Source organism: Arachis hypogaea, chromosome 19, assembly GCF_003086295.3.
Source record: "Arachis hypogaea cultivar Tifrunner chromosome 19, arahy.Tifrunner.gnm2.J5K5, whole genome shotgun sequence".
NCBI lineage: Eukaryota > Viridiplantae > Streptophyta > Magnoliopsida > Fabales > Fabaceae > Arachis > Arachis hypogaea.
Window position 1 is genome coordinate 26153168 of NC_092054.1, and position 14071 is coordinate 26167238.

General features: G+C 30.2%; 2 protein-coding genes across 2 annotated transcripts; both read right to left on the minus strand.

Moving 5' to 3' along the window:
• Window positions 1-567: 567 nt before the first annotated feature.
• Window positions 568-2457, minus strand: LOC112776625 (auxin-responsive protein IAA31). The gene is made up of 4 exons (XM_025820839.3): window positions 2221-2457; window positions 1927-2132; window positions 1733-1832; window positions 568-928 (listed from the first exon to the last, which is right to left on the minus strand). The coding sequence occupies exons 1-4, from the start codon at window positions 2367-2369 to the stop codon at window positions 868-870; spliced, it is 516 nt and encodes a 171-aa protein (XP_025676624.1). The 5' UTR covers window positions 2370-2457; the 3' UTR covers window positions 568-867.
• Window positions 2458-8044: 5587 nt separating this feature from the next.
• LOC112776276 (protoporphyrinogen oxidase 1, chloroplastic) lies at window positions 8045-13367 on the minus strand. Its single transcript, XM_025820369.3, has 9 exons — window positions 12766-13367; window positions 11754-11939; window positions 11548-11632; window positions 10581-10728; window positions 10420-10500; window positions 10156-10327; window positions 9322-9481; window positions 9050-9153; window positions 8045-8644 (listed from the first exon to the last, which is right to left on the minus strand). The coding sequence occupies exons 1-9, from the start codon at window positions 13186-13188 to the stop codon at window positions 8345-8347; spliced, it is 1659 nt and encodes a 552-aa protein (XP_025676154.1). The 5' UTR covers window positions 13189-13367; the 3' UTR covers window positions 8045-8344.
• Between the last annotated feature and the right edge of the window lie 704 nt (window positions 13368-14071).

The following is a 14071-nucleotide window of genomic DNA, read 5'->3' on the forward strand; positions in this document are numbered from 1 at the left end:
TTTATCACTTGTTCCAATATTGATTAGAATAGTAATAATAAGGAGTATTATTGAAAAAAAATAATATTGCATTGATTTATTAAATAAACACTTATTTGTAGAAAAAAAAATTGAGATGATGATCACTTATATGAGAAGAAAGAGAGTATTTAACTTTTGGCTTAACTAATACATAACAATTTTAGTTTGATTAATAACAATATTATTTAAACATATTTTTTTTAATTAGTGTTAAGGATTATTATTAGTACATTTATTTATTTATTTATTATAAAAAAGATTGACAAATATAATTGTATATTGACTCTTTCAATGAATAATATGCATAAATAAAATTGATAATTAAAAATCAAATAATAATTTAAATTAAACATATCAAATTATTTAACAATTCAAAACTATTATTTTGCATGAAAATAATTATATACGAGTCTCCACTTTTCAAGAATTTTATTAATAATTCTAGTAAAAAATTTCATATGTTCTTCGTTACTTTGTCGCATCTTTGGTATTTATATTTATAATAAACTTGACTACAAATTTTAGTTATATGACCCTTAAAAACAGTTTGATTGAGTTGTAATTCATTAAAATTCTCCAGAGTAAAAGTAGATTTGGAATATACAATTACAAAATAGAGGAAATATCATTATAAATGATTGTATCCCTTCATTTTCTTCCCTCTCATTCTATCTGTTTCTAATCCTTGACTACCTCATTCACATAATCTCATCATTCATTCCCAACATCCAAAAATACACTAATACTGAAGAGTATCATTATCATTTTTGTTATCATCAGTGATCACTGCATTCACTTTAATTTTATATGACAAAATTTGATATCACATGAGGAACCAATATGCATTCAACATCCAAATGTGTCAACCCTGGTGATCTTCAACCTCTTTACAGCTGATAAGAACATCCTACAAGAACAAGACATTTATTAATACCAACATTTGTTATTTATATTTATTTGATAGGAAATTTAGTGGATCTCATTTTTCGGAGGTTATTATATTTAACTTATTTACAACTTCTCATTTCAATTTGTAATATTTGAAATATATAAAAGATAGACTAAGTGATTGTGAATATTTTTAAAATATGAATTAAATATTTTCTAAAACTATAGAATAAGATTTTATCATACATCAAGTTAACACATTTCTTTATCTTGAATATGGTGTTAGGTTTATTTTTATGTGATGTTTACATTTCATCCAATAATAAATAAATGTTCATCCACTTAAGTGTACAAAATACTTTTTGAAAATGGATATTATGATTCCTAATTTTAATAAAAAATGCTATATGCATATCAAAAATTAATCGCTATGTATTTATGTAGAAATATATTTGTTATTTAACTTATTTTTAATGTATATCTTATATTTTAATATATATTCTATATAAATTATTAATTTTTTTTACACGGTTGATTTTAATGATGACACTTTTTTTTTATAAATTTATACAAATATATCATGCAAAAAATTATATATAAAGTGACATTATAAAAATTAAAAGTAACAACATTGTTATGCTATTTTTTAAAATTTTCTTAACAAGAATACTTAATATGAAATATTTCACTAAAAATATATTTATTTATTAAATACACTTAAAAGAACAACACATTTTTACTTCTTTCATATAATACCCTTAAAACACTCTTACCTAAATCCTATTATTACTATTGAGAGAACCCTAATATAATGTTAACTTACTCCCAAGGCACATCTCCAACCATAATCAAGTCCCCTTCTCCATCCTCATAAGTTAGAACATGGCACCTCTCTGCTTGCACTGCATCTAACTCAGTTCCCCCTATTCAAAACAAACAAAATAAAACATTATACCATTGTTATTTTAATTAGGAATAAAAGGTTAATAAAAAAAATGAGATAGAGTAGTTTATTACAGAATATGGTAGTGTCAAACATTTGTTCAAGAGCTTTAACCAATTCATGGTAACCATCATGAACTAAAAGGTTGAGTTTTCTACCAATTGGAATGCCTTCCATGTACACTTTGACAAAGAACGTGTTATGGTCACTGCAATCATTTGCCAATTCAGCACCTTGTGAAGTACTTGCAAGTGATGATGATTGGATTTGCCACTGCCCCCTAACATGTAACAACAAAAACCATATGGAATTTTAATTGATTGAAAAGAAACATGTGGTATAAGAATGTTGATATAATAGAAACCTACCTTGAGATAGAGGAAGGAAGATGTTGATGATGAGTGGAAGAAATGCTGAGTCCAAGACTAAGATCATCATGAAGATGTGAAGAAGCAGTTGAGAAAGAAGGGCTGAAAGATGAAGAGGAAGAGGAACAGGAAGACCCTCTTTTACCCATTTCTGTCAAATAACAATCACTAGTAACACTTACCCGCCGCCTTATATACAACCCCTTCAATTTTTTTGTAAACTAAAAACCCGTTTCTAAATAGAAATATAGAGATATAAAATTATATATAATAGATAAAATATAAATATAAATTTATATTTAAAAATATTAAATTAATATATTTATTATTATTATTATTATTAATTTTATAATTATACTTTTTAAAATTTATTTTTATATTTAATTTATTATTAAATAAAATATAAAAATATTAATTTTATACCTTTATTTTTGATATCTTATTCTTCTAACTAAAAGCAGCAGCGTTCGACAACAATATAAGAATAGTATGAATTAGAGGTGAGTTTCCCAGCAGCTGCGCCACACTGCCATTGGTCACCTCGTTTTCCTTTCAATTAGTCCTATGTAATTTTGGTAGACCAGAAGATATGTTGCCATAGTAGCCGACAACTACACGTGTCACTTACCACTTCATATCAACTCTCTTTCAAACTTTCAATGCTGTATTTTTTTTTTTCAACATTTAATGTATGTTTTATTATAAAAAGGAGTTAAATTGTCTTTAAACAGTAATTCTTTTTCACCCTCTAATTTGATCCATTAAATTTGAGATTTTTTTTTAACAGAATCATGATTTAATACAATACTTTTTGAATTTTGCACTTTTGCTTTAAAGTCTCTATCTAATACAGCAATTTTTTATGCTAAACTAAAAATTTTATAATTTTCAATACATTCACTACTTTAAGACTTTTAAAACTTTTTCTTATTAAAATCCTTAACCAAATTTAGGAAAAATAAACATCAAACTTGTTCATATTGAAATAGTTACGAAGAAGTAATTAATAATAGAGGATGATATGAAAAATTAGCAAAGAGACAAGAGTTAGACAAAGTGTGTGATGAGTAACAAATACTAAGTCGATCTGTTTTTGAGGATGATGGAATGAACCTACACTGTACACATTACACAATTAATGGGCAAAAATTCAAAGGGGACAAAAGGACAAAGAACATAGATTTCTTAAAATTTTGTATAGAGTAATATCTCCTCAATCAATGTTCAATGGATAGAATCATCGTGTTGCGCATGGTGGACATTGCTTGTAGAGACACAAAACGTATAAAGGCATTGGTACAAGTGATCGATCACCAAACATATACTGCCGTATATTATATTAATATTATTTATTTATCTTGTATCCTTAGAATATATATTAAAATTATAAATTAAAATTTTTTTATTAAAAATATAAAAAAATTAAATTTTTGATGTATTTATTTTATATTTATTAAATAAAAAATTTAAAATATTCTATTAATAATAAATTTATTATGTATTTTAAAAATACATGTTAATTAAACCTATATTATTATACCAAGAAAACACACTTTCATAATAATTCCTTGAAACGCTCTATGAAAATTAAAGCAGAAGAACAATGGGAAAAAAGTTATTAGGGTGGAAATTGTAAGTTCTCTCTTTAAACTTGCTTCATGTATGTGTGGTTATTTTTAATTTCTTTTAAAAGATGCAATTTAATTTTCTGATAAAATAATTTTTAAAATTTGAACAAGTGCATTTGATAAAATAATTTTTAAAATTTAAAAATATTATAATAGACATTAATGTAAAAATTTAATTTGAATATTAATTAACGTATAAAATTATATTAAATTTTTTAATTTTGATAAATACAAGTCAACGTTAAAAAACTCTTCTTAAGTGTCCGTGACTTTTAAAAACAGCAAGTATAAATAAATGAACTTTTTATTTACTAACCGCAAAACAAAATACTTATGCTTTTGAAAATCACAAATGTCTCTCTAAAAAATTTTACCAAACTAAGCCAATATTATTCCACTTCTTATAACTTTTGAATGACTTGCGAATAATCTCAGCAACTCTTACAATTTCATATGTTCCAAAAAAATTCTCTAATTCCTTCCCAATCAAATATTCTAACTAAATTCCTTTTTAGTCAGTCAACCACTTTTTACATATTTCCTTTTTCGTTAAAACAGCTATCATGCTTTCAAAATAAATGGTTGCATTCCAAAGACATATGCTAACTAAATTCTTCAAAGAAAAAAAAAAAGAAAAGAGGACATACATAATTATGAGAGTAGTTGTGCGAATGGTGAATTCATGTTCATGAGACAGGTCTCTGACTAATGTCAAGTTTTGACTTCAATGACTCCGTCATATCCGGGGTATGTAACAAGTTTTTGCAAAGTGTTTCTCTCATTTTATTTTCTGAAATTAACTACACTAGATAATGTTTTCCCACCAATTTTTTTTTTTCATTTATATTATGAAGAAATGTTTCATGGTTTCATGTTGTTTCATTTTCCTTTGCCTTTTGATTAGGGTACAGTGCCTTTATTTTTCTGTTATGCTTGAATCATTTTTGGGTTCATTAATATCTAAAGCACTTTTTTCAATTATAAATAAATCAAACAAAGAACAAAAGGGCATATGGATAAAATATTTGCGTTTTAATTTGAACTTCGTCACATGTGTGGATATGTAAGACTAAAGAAATTGTTAAACATTCCAGGAGTATTAAAAATTCAAGGTTGATAATAACCTCTGTCTTTTTTATATAAATATTATAAATATCATTTTTTTTCCTAAAACAAAAAAGGCAAAACCGATTTTATATATGAATAGTTTCATTTCATGTCTTAATATTTGTCCCCTTTTCTTCTCATTCAAAGAATGCCCAAGAATTTCTCTTTGTTTTATATGGTCATTGGTCAAGATATCACGAGCCCATATCCTGGGGAGATGCAAATCAAATTTATACTTGGAAATAAATCTTTAGGCGTTGACCAAAAGTTCAATATGTAAATAATTCTGTAAAAAAAATATATGTTATAACAGTAACTATTAGAAATATAATTATTCATATATATTTTTTTTTATCAGCTTCAACTTTTAAACAAAATAGTTTCATAAAATAGTATAAGAGCCTTTATGAGACAAAAAAAAAATAAATTTAGAATTTGATTCTGGTTGAATTTCAAAAAAAAAAAATCAGTACAAAACAAAATCAAAAAATTTTCTGCTAAAAAAAGTAAAGACTCTTGTTTGATGGAGCATATTAAAATATAATTATTCATATCACTTTTTTTATAGTTTAAATTTTTAGACGAAATAATGTCATAAAAATAACAATAGGCATTTTATTATATAAAATATCAAACACATGTTAAAATGAGATTTTTATAATAAAACTCTCTTTATGCATAATTAAGGTGAGTATGGTTAACAAGAAAAAAGAACAAAAAAGAGAAATAAAAGACATGGTTACTGGTCACTGCTGGTAACGTTACATATATATATATCACATTCTTCAATATTCATTTTCTGCATGATTTCACGGTTCAAAATCTCATCCCCACGTGTGCAATTCACGTGTTCCACGCAATTTGTTCTTCACCCGGATCACATGCTGGATTTGCTTTATTTCCACGTTCATTCTCAAAGGTGAGTTGAAGAGGGGAAAGAAAGAACGTGATTGCTTTCATCTAAAGAAATGGAGAATGCTTCCTAAAGAGCTATAGGAAAATCAAATAGTAGGCTTAAGACCCATATTATCAGTAATATGTTGTGAATAAGAATTAAATGGTCATAGGAATATTGAATAAACTAGCAAAAATGATAATCAAAACTTTATATCACCAAAAAGAATTTTGAAATATACGAATAATGAATAAATTTTTAAAAGATTTAAAAAATAACAAAAAATATCTTTTTTTAAAAGTAGCAAATTCTTTTTGTATTTGATAAACAATTTTTACATTTGATTTGAACTTTTGTAAAAAAAAAAAATTAAGATAATTATTTAAAAGGTTCACCTAAAAATTGGAGAAAAATTCAATCTCTATACTTTTAATTTTTTAAAAATTTTTGGTCATTTATAAAAAGAAAATCACTTAAATTTTAAAAATAAAAATTCTTATTTTCTTAATCATAGTTATAAAAAATTACGTTAAATTAAATTCAGCATTTACAATTTTTTGAAAATTATATATATATAATGAGAATGGAATGTTTATATGAGAATGTGATAATGTAATTATTATCGTTGAATTAAATTTATATATACACTTTCGTTATTTTTAAAATTTTCAAAAACTTATTTATTATTCTTATCTTTTTAAATTGTTTCTGTCCATGATTGCAATTTTTAGGTACTATATTAATAGTTTATCTACCGAATATTCTAAGTTGTAAATGTAGTCTAAGACATTTGATTATGAGATCACATATATACTGTTTTACTAATTTCAGTTAATCCTAAAAAGTGTTAATTAAAAAGATAAATCATATTTTACTTAATAATAATAATAATAATAATAATAATAATAATAATAATAATAATAATAATAATAATAAGTTTTGAACGTATTAAAAGAGGAGAAGAATGATAAAAGTAAAATGTTCCCCACCAGCCGAACAATAAGGTTGGTTGGAGGAGCTATTAACCCGTCATTTGATCTCAAATACAGTATTTGTGTTGGGTTGAAAGTTGAAACCTTATAAAAGCAGAGTGTAACGTACAACCAGTTTTTTCTTAAATAGGAAGGGCTAAATAGATTTGTCTAAAGATGTGAAGACTAAAATGTGTTATTTCTCCTTCCACATTCTTTTATCATTGCTTTGTTTCGCGGTCATCATTTCTAATTCTCATTTTTCATTCACTATCACTGGTCAAACTTTCTAGATATGACTTTTGAAGAATACCAGCAGTGTGCGCTGCGTGCCTTCACCCCTCGTTTCTTTTAATTTATTTTCTATATTTAATAAGGTTATTGTTATCATACTTTTCATTACAATGCCTACTCCACATATTAAAGTGACAAAATTTTCATTTCAAATAAATAAATATATATCCAGTATAATTTGAGTGTTTCTAACGTTTTTTAAAATTTTTAAAGATATTTGTAACATTATTTCGTTTCAATTTTATCTTTAGCATTTTAATTAAATTTCAATTTTACCCTTAGAGATACTTTTTTACAGTTAATTTTTTTATCAATTTTACCCTTGTTTATATCATACCATTAGCATCTATTCTTCATTAGTTCATTATCAGCGTATGTTCATCACCTTCCTGTACAAAATAGATAGTCTTCCTATAGAAAAGCAAAATTACAAGATTGGAGAATCATCTACCTTACATAAGAAAAATCCCATTATTCATCACTGACGACACGCCAATAGGGTAATTCCCACCTCGCCACATCGTTAGCACAAAAAGGAGTCTATTAGACCATAATTAGCCAGAAATAAAGTCATTAGAAAAGAGTTTTGAAACAAGAGCTAGATAAGTATCTTCACCTTCTCATAACAAGGTAGGAGTCAAACCCACTTTCAGTCCAAAGCCAAAATGTATCCTATGATCTTTTCATTCCCATCTATTTGTATTTGTATCAAAATCAAGGCCATGTACTGTTAACAAAATAAATCCCTTGAAGCTCATGTCCCTAACCCCAAAATTACCGAACACGTTAATCTTTTGGTTAGTAAACCTTAAGAAACTTGAAACAAGTTTTAAATAAGGACTTTGTTCCTTGAAAAACATAGATAGGGCCTATTTTGGCGTAACATAAGAATAAGTCTCAGCATCCCTTATTGGGATAGCGCAGAAGCATTTGAGGATTAGAACCACACAAGAAAACTATAAAATAAAATCAAAATGTAAAAATTTCAGAAACAAGACCTACAATCATGACACTCGTCCAATTGTTTCAGAATATTGCCTGGATTGTCATAACAGGTCAAAATCTACTAAGCCTATCAGATCAGAGGGGAAGGGTGGAGTAACTGTGAGAACTACTTTGCTAAATACATCTGAAATCCGCATCTATATGCAACTGAATCTGCCAAGGACCTGAAGTGCCTGATTTGAGCAAAGTTGCTATTACAATTCAACGGGAAACAAATATTACCACTATTTGTAAACCTTCTGTGCAAGAAAATCATCTACTTCGGCAGCTATCTCATAGGCTCCCTCAACACATCGACCCAATGCAACGCCCGAGACATAGTTGCCCCCAAGGAACAGCCCCTCAAACCCAGTATTTTTGAGAGAAGATTTAGCAATATCTAGCAGATCAAGATGGCCAACTAAGAACTGTGGAATAGCTTGAGGCCAAACTCTCACCCCCAACGCGAATGGATCCCCGGCATTTGGGTTTATGAGCATTTTTCTCAAATCTCGATCTACTGCTTCAACAAGTTCACTATCCGTCTGCCATTAAAGTTTAACAAGACAAGAATTTAGAAGAAACAAAATGTGGGAGAAATGCAGATCAAGAAATAAACTTGATTATATATAACACAGTAGTTTATACTGATGTGTAATATCATAATAGCAACGATTTCAAGCATATTTAATCAGCAAAAAGCCATGAACATGATGCTTAAAAGCTAGCACCACCAATAATCAAGCAGAAACATTTAAAACAAGTATGTGGGACCATAATTGCTTCAACTAGACAAGCAGTACACAAGTTATTGATGAATGGTTCTTCGTAGTTTATACCATCCATGAAGGGTTTATGCTAGAAGGAAGGCTAGTTCTATAAACCCAATTTGATACCGACTAATAAACATCATTTATATTAAATGTTCATGTTTTATAAAAATGTTAAACCTTTGATAAAATTCCAGGATTAGTAGCGCCTCCGATGTAGTTCAAGAGTAGAACCCTTCCATCTGGTGCTCGGTTAGGGAACAGTGATGAGCTGTATATAGTTCCTGTCAAAACCACGTAGATGTATTTTCCTTATTACAAAACCTGATGCAACACAACATTGCATTCTCCAATCCCAAATTCAAAGTAGAAGGTAATAATTAAAAAAAAACATACGGCAACTTAAAGTGTTCTAAGCCTCTGCTTTTTGCTGTATGCAATAAAATATTTACCTAATGTTTCCACCCCTTGGGTGCGTGGGTGCAATTGACCAAACCCTTTCAATTCACCATCTATCAAGCATTCTGATCGAATAGCTTCCTTTGGATAGGAAACAGAAACCGCAGCAACTGGAGGGTAATAAAACTTTGAAAGTGCGTCTGCAGCAGTCTCCTGGAAGAGAGATTAAGACTGATCTTAATATATAAAATAGACTATAGAGACTATCATTCCACAAACTGTTCATTCACCAGATAAATCATTGGTTGAGAAGCTTAGACTCAAGCAGAAAAGCTTGTATCAAAGGATGTGAAGTCCCGAAAACTTTGTTTACTAACTTCTAGAGCATGCTTGTGAGTGTGTACTATGCCTGAAAACATTTCTAATATATTGTTCTCCATTATTACTAATTTCATATCCAGACAAACATAAACAAATAGCTTTCGTCTGATGATGATTTACTAGTCAGGGAAAAGTCACAGAACGAGCAATATTAAGGTTTTTAGCTATATTGGTAACTCTTCTGCTATAATTATTGCACAGTTTAGGAAATCTATTATTATGTTCCTATCAAATTAAGAGGATCAATAAAGACATATGCAACCAGAAGCACATACACATGCATGTGAACAAATAATCACACACACACACGCACACACAAAAAATCATGCAAGCAGAGAAAACCAAAGCCCTGCCATCAGGTAGCAATTGATAGAAAATATGCAAACTTTTACATATTCAAATGTAAAGAGAGTTTCAATATCTTATATGGTTAAGTTCCGGCATTCTACTGACAAATACTCATTTCATAATTAATTGATATAATCCCCTTCAGAAAAGAAACTTACAGAGATGGAACGCAACAATGTACTGGCAACATGCGAAGGAATGGTCATGACAACACTTTTTGTCTGCAAAGAGACTACTCCCTCTGGCGTATCATATGTCAAACTGTACTCTCCACTATCCAGTTTACTAATACCCAAAAGCTTCCAGGATAACTTCACTTTGTTGCCTAACCTGTCAAAAGGGCAGAATTTTAATAGGATGACTAGTTCAGAAAACAGTTTTACATCTACTGGAATATTAGGTAAAGGGACACATAAGAGTACTTTGCAGAAATTGCCTCTGGCAACATGATAAGTCCCTTCCGGAAAGATCCAACGGTTTGGCCCTTTGGTGTTGGCAGGCGCCTACACAATGACTTGAATTAGTGAAACAACCAATAAATTGCAGCATGAATCCAAAAGCTCCAGAGCAAATATAATATTACGGATCTCGAGGAGGTTTTGAAGTACTCTTTCTCTCTTGTATTGCTTTGAAAGTGCCACCAATAATGCTTCCGCCATTTTGTTCAAGCCTCCAAACTTTTCCAAATGCCGCTTTCATACTTAATTTTGAAGGGTCACCCGCATAGACACCTGTTTATGGAACAAATTCGGCTGAGCAATAGCATTTCCAACAAAAAATAATGGTTTACTTGAACAAAAGAATCACAATTAAAGAGAAGCTAGACGATGTGACCTCACCACAAATTAATTACAAAATGAAATACAAGATGAATTTCAGTCTTTTATCAGTTATGAGAAATTTTAGCTGACTTGTATAATCTATCGAGCATGTGCTTTTACAATTATTTGGTTTTTTTCATACACTTCAGTCACGATTATAAGCAGGAAAAGAAAAGAGAGGAAACAATTCATTGTGTGTCAAGGTTATAGACCAAGTTTATGATTTCTAGTATATGCAATAAACAGAATCTATGAATAATTATGGACAATCAAATTAGATTGGACTTGCTTCTTTGGACTGGCAAATGTATTGCCCAACTCCAACAACCTCAAACAGGAAAGTAATAAAATTCAGTTTTATGAGGTAGCCTGTTTAAAGGATCCAACATAATATTCACGAATAGTTTAAATGAACACAGCAATGTGGTAGAAATTCACGAAGCTTTTACAACAATGAAGTTCTCAACTACACAAGTTTGTATCTCCAACTTTAAAGAAGAACAGTGATAAGACGGATTTATGTTCTATGGGAGTCTCTGAAACTTTGAATTCGATAAGGCTAAAAATCAGTTATCACTACGAATTGATTATATTTCACCAATAAAAAACTTGACATGATTAGATCTAAAAGAATATAGAAATCTCTGTCAGCACAAAATACTAAGTAGTTGGCAAGGATAACGAAAAAAAGAGTGAAAACAAGTCAATAATAAATATTCTGGCTCTCACCAGAACAAAAAGGTTCTATTAGGCGTTCAAAAACTTCATCTCCAAGGTTACGGCGCACAAACTCTTCAACTGATTCCTCGTGACCCTGTCACCTTCGTCAATATTACATCATATGAGAAAAATCATATTATCCTTGCCATTTACCCTTATGGGAAATGCATTGAGACAACAATATCAAATCAAAGAAAGGGATCAGGAAGACACACTGGAGGAGGAGGTCGAATTCCAAGTGCACCAAAGCCAGCTCTTAGCTTGCCACCAAAGCTCATCAAATCAAAGAAAGGTAAATCAGTTGGCTTCCCAGGCACTGGCCTCAATCTCCCATTCCACAACACAAATCGTGGCGCATTAGGATCACCAAGAACAAGTTCATCCTTCAGACCACTATCCACCTGCCAAAAACTAATAATTCAACCATGGACACAGAACTAGACAACTAATAACTGCAATATGCATAACAGTCCACAAATACAATTCACAATACAAGTGTAAAACATCAAATTAGACCTAGAAAGAAATGTGGACATCAAATTGGTCCTCAAAATAGTTGTCGCATGAATTTGGACTTCAAAAGAATAATTTTGATTTCACTTTATTCCAAATGTTAGCTGTCATCAAGAAAACATCAAATGATATCTAATTGTCATCCATCCTTGAAATATTATGTTTCATTTCTTTGAAGAACCAAATTTGTAGCCTAACTCTTTCGAAGGCCAATTTGGGTCCATTTCAGTAGACATTAGCCAACATGTTACAAATTTACAATATCAAGTCATGGCATTCAGAAAATGTAATGTCATTATATAACATGATATATCAAATGAAACTACTGGTTTCTTTGTGAAGGATAATAATTTGACTAGTGTAAAATTAAAATCAATTGAGGTTCTACTCAAAATTCATCATACCACAACAAACTGGTTCCAAAGTTCACCTCAAAATTCAAATTACAGACCTTAATGTTAATAAATTCCCCAAAAATGATGATAGAACATCCTAAAAAACTTCCTAAATACTAAAATGAAGTAAAAAGTAAATACCATAAATGGTTTGGAATCTTTAGAAAGCAATAAATTCTTCCTTCAAGAAAATGCTTAGGATAAAAAAAGTTAGAGAGAAAAACCATTTCGCCCATTCCATTCCGAATAACGAAACCTAAAAGACGATGAAAAAGGAAACAGTAACAGAACTAAGTGAGAAAGGGAACGTAATTCTTACCACCATGGTAAGCATGGGATCAGAGGGCTGGAAACTGTTGGGACCTTCCTCCCACAGATAACCGTCCCTCTCGACGGTGGTGATGTTGCCTCCAACTCGGTCTCGGGCCTCGGTAACGACGACGTTCGCGGCGGCCTTGGCGTGCTTGGTGGAGAGCGCCTGCGCGATGCAGAGGCCGCTGATACCGCCGCCGACCACAACACAGTCCACAGAGGCACCGACAGCGGAGCGGGGGAGGGAGGCGGTGGAAGATTCGCCGGCGAGGGAGCAGCGGATGAGAGGGAATTTGGTGGTGGAGGGATGACGACATGGAGACGGGAATGGGATGATGAGTGGGGAGTGGGGAGAGAAGGAGGAGGTAGGAGAGTGCATTGTGTTTTGGAGGAAAACGGTGTCGTTTGGGAGTGTCAACATGGCGGACATGGCATGGAATGGAATGGAAAGGAAGAAATGTTGTGAATGGGAAGGGGGCAGTTCGTTATCTTGGTGAAATCTCAGCTCATCAGTAAAGCCGATAGTGTGTCCAATAGACCAATACCATGCCAGTGTTTGATTGCACGCTAAGTAGCTAAGACTTCTACCATTCACTGTTCACTACCCCCGAAAACTTTTTTTTTGTTTGAGTAGAGTGATAAACTGATAATTAAGGGTGTGTCTGGCAAACACGTTGGGGAAGAGAGAAGTTCGTTTGAGCTTTTTGAAAGTTTTATTTTGATGTTTGGCAATTTTTATTTTTCTAAATGCAAAATTGATTCTGCCTCTGAACGTACGTCCAGTAAAAGCTAAAATTTGTACCTTCTGCGTTTCACGTTCATGGTTGCTGATTGCTATTAGAAAATTGGGTACAAATTTTTTTTACTAGTCCTACCCTTCATTTTTTTTTTCTATAAGAATGATACAATAACTATTACATGTTCTTTGTAGTTCTTCCTAATTCCTACTTCTTCATAGTTTTTTAGTTCCAATTTTTTTCATCAAAATCATTCAAATTTGTTTCGATCACTAACAAATTGAATATTTTAATTTTTTAATTATTTTTAGCACTTATTTTCATATTTTAATTTTTATGTTTTTTTATTGTATTTTTTATTTATATGATAAATATTTTTATATTATTTATGTAGTGTTCTGATTTCTGTTATATTTTTATATGAGTTTTTTTATTATTTAATATATTATTTTATATAGGTATATTTTTTATGATTTTTTTTTATTTTTAGTTGACTTTGTTTATATGATTTTTTATTTATTTTATTGTATTTCTTTGATTTATATGATAAATGTTGTTGATTTTTTTATTTTTTAT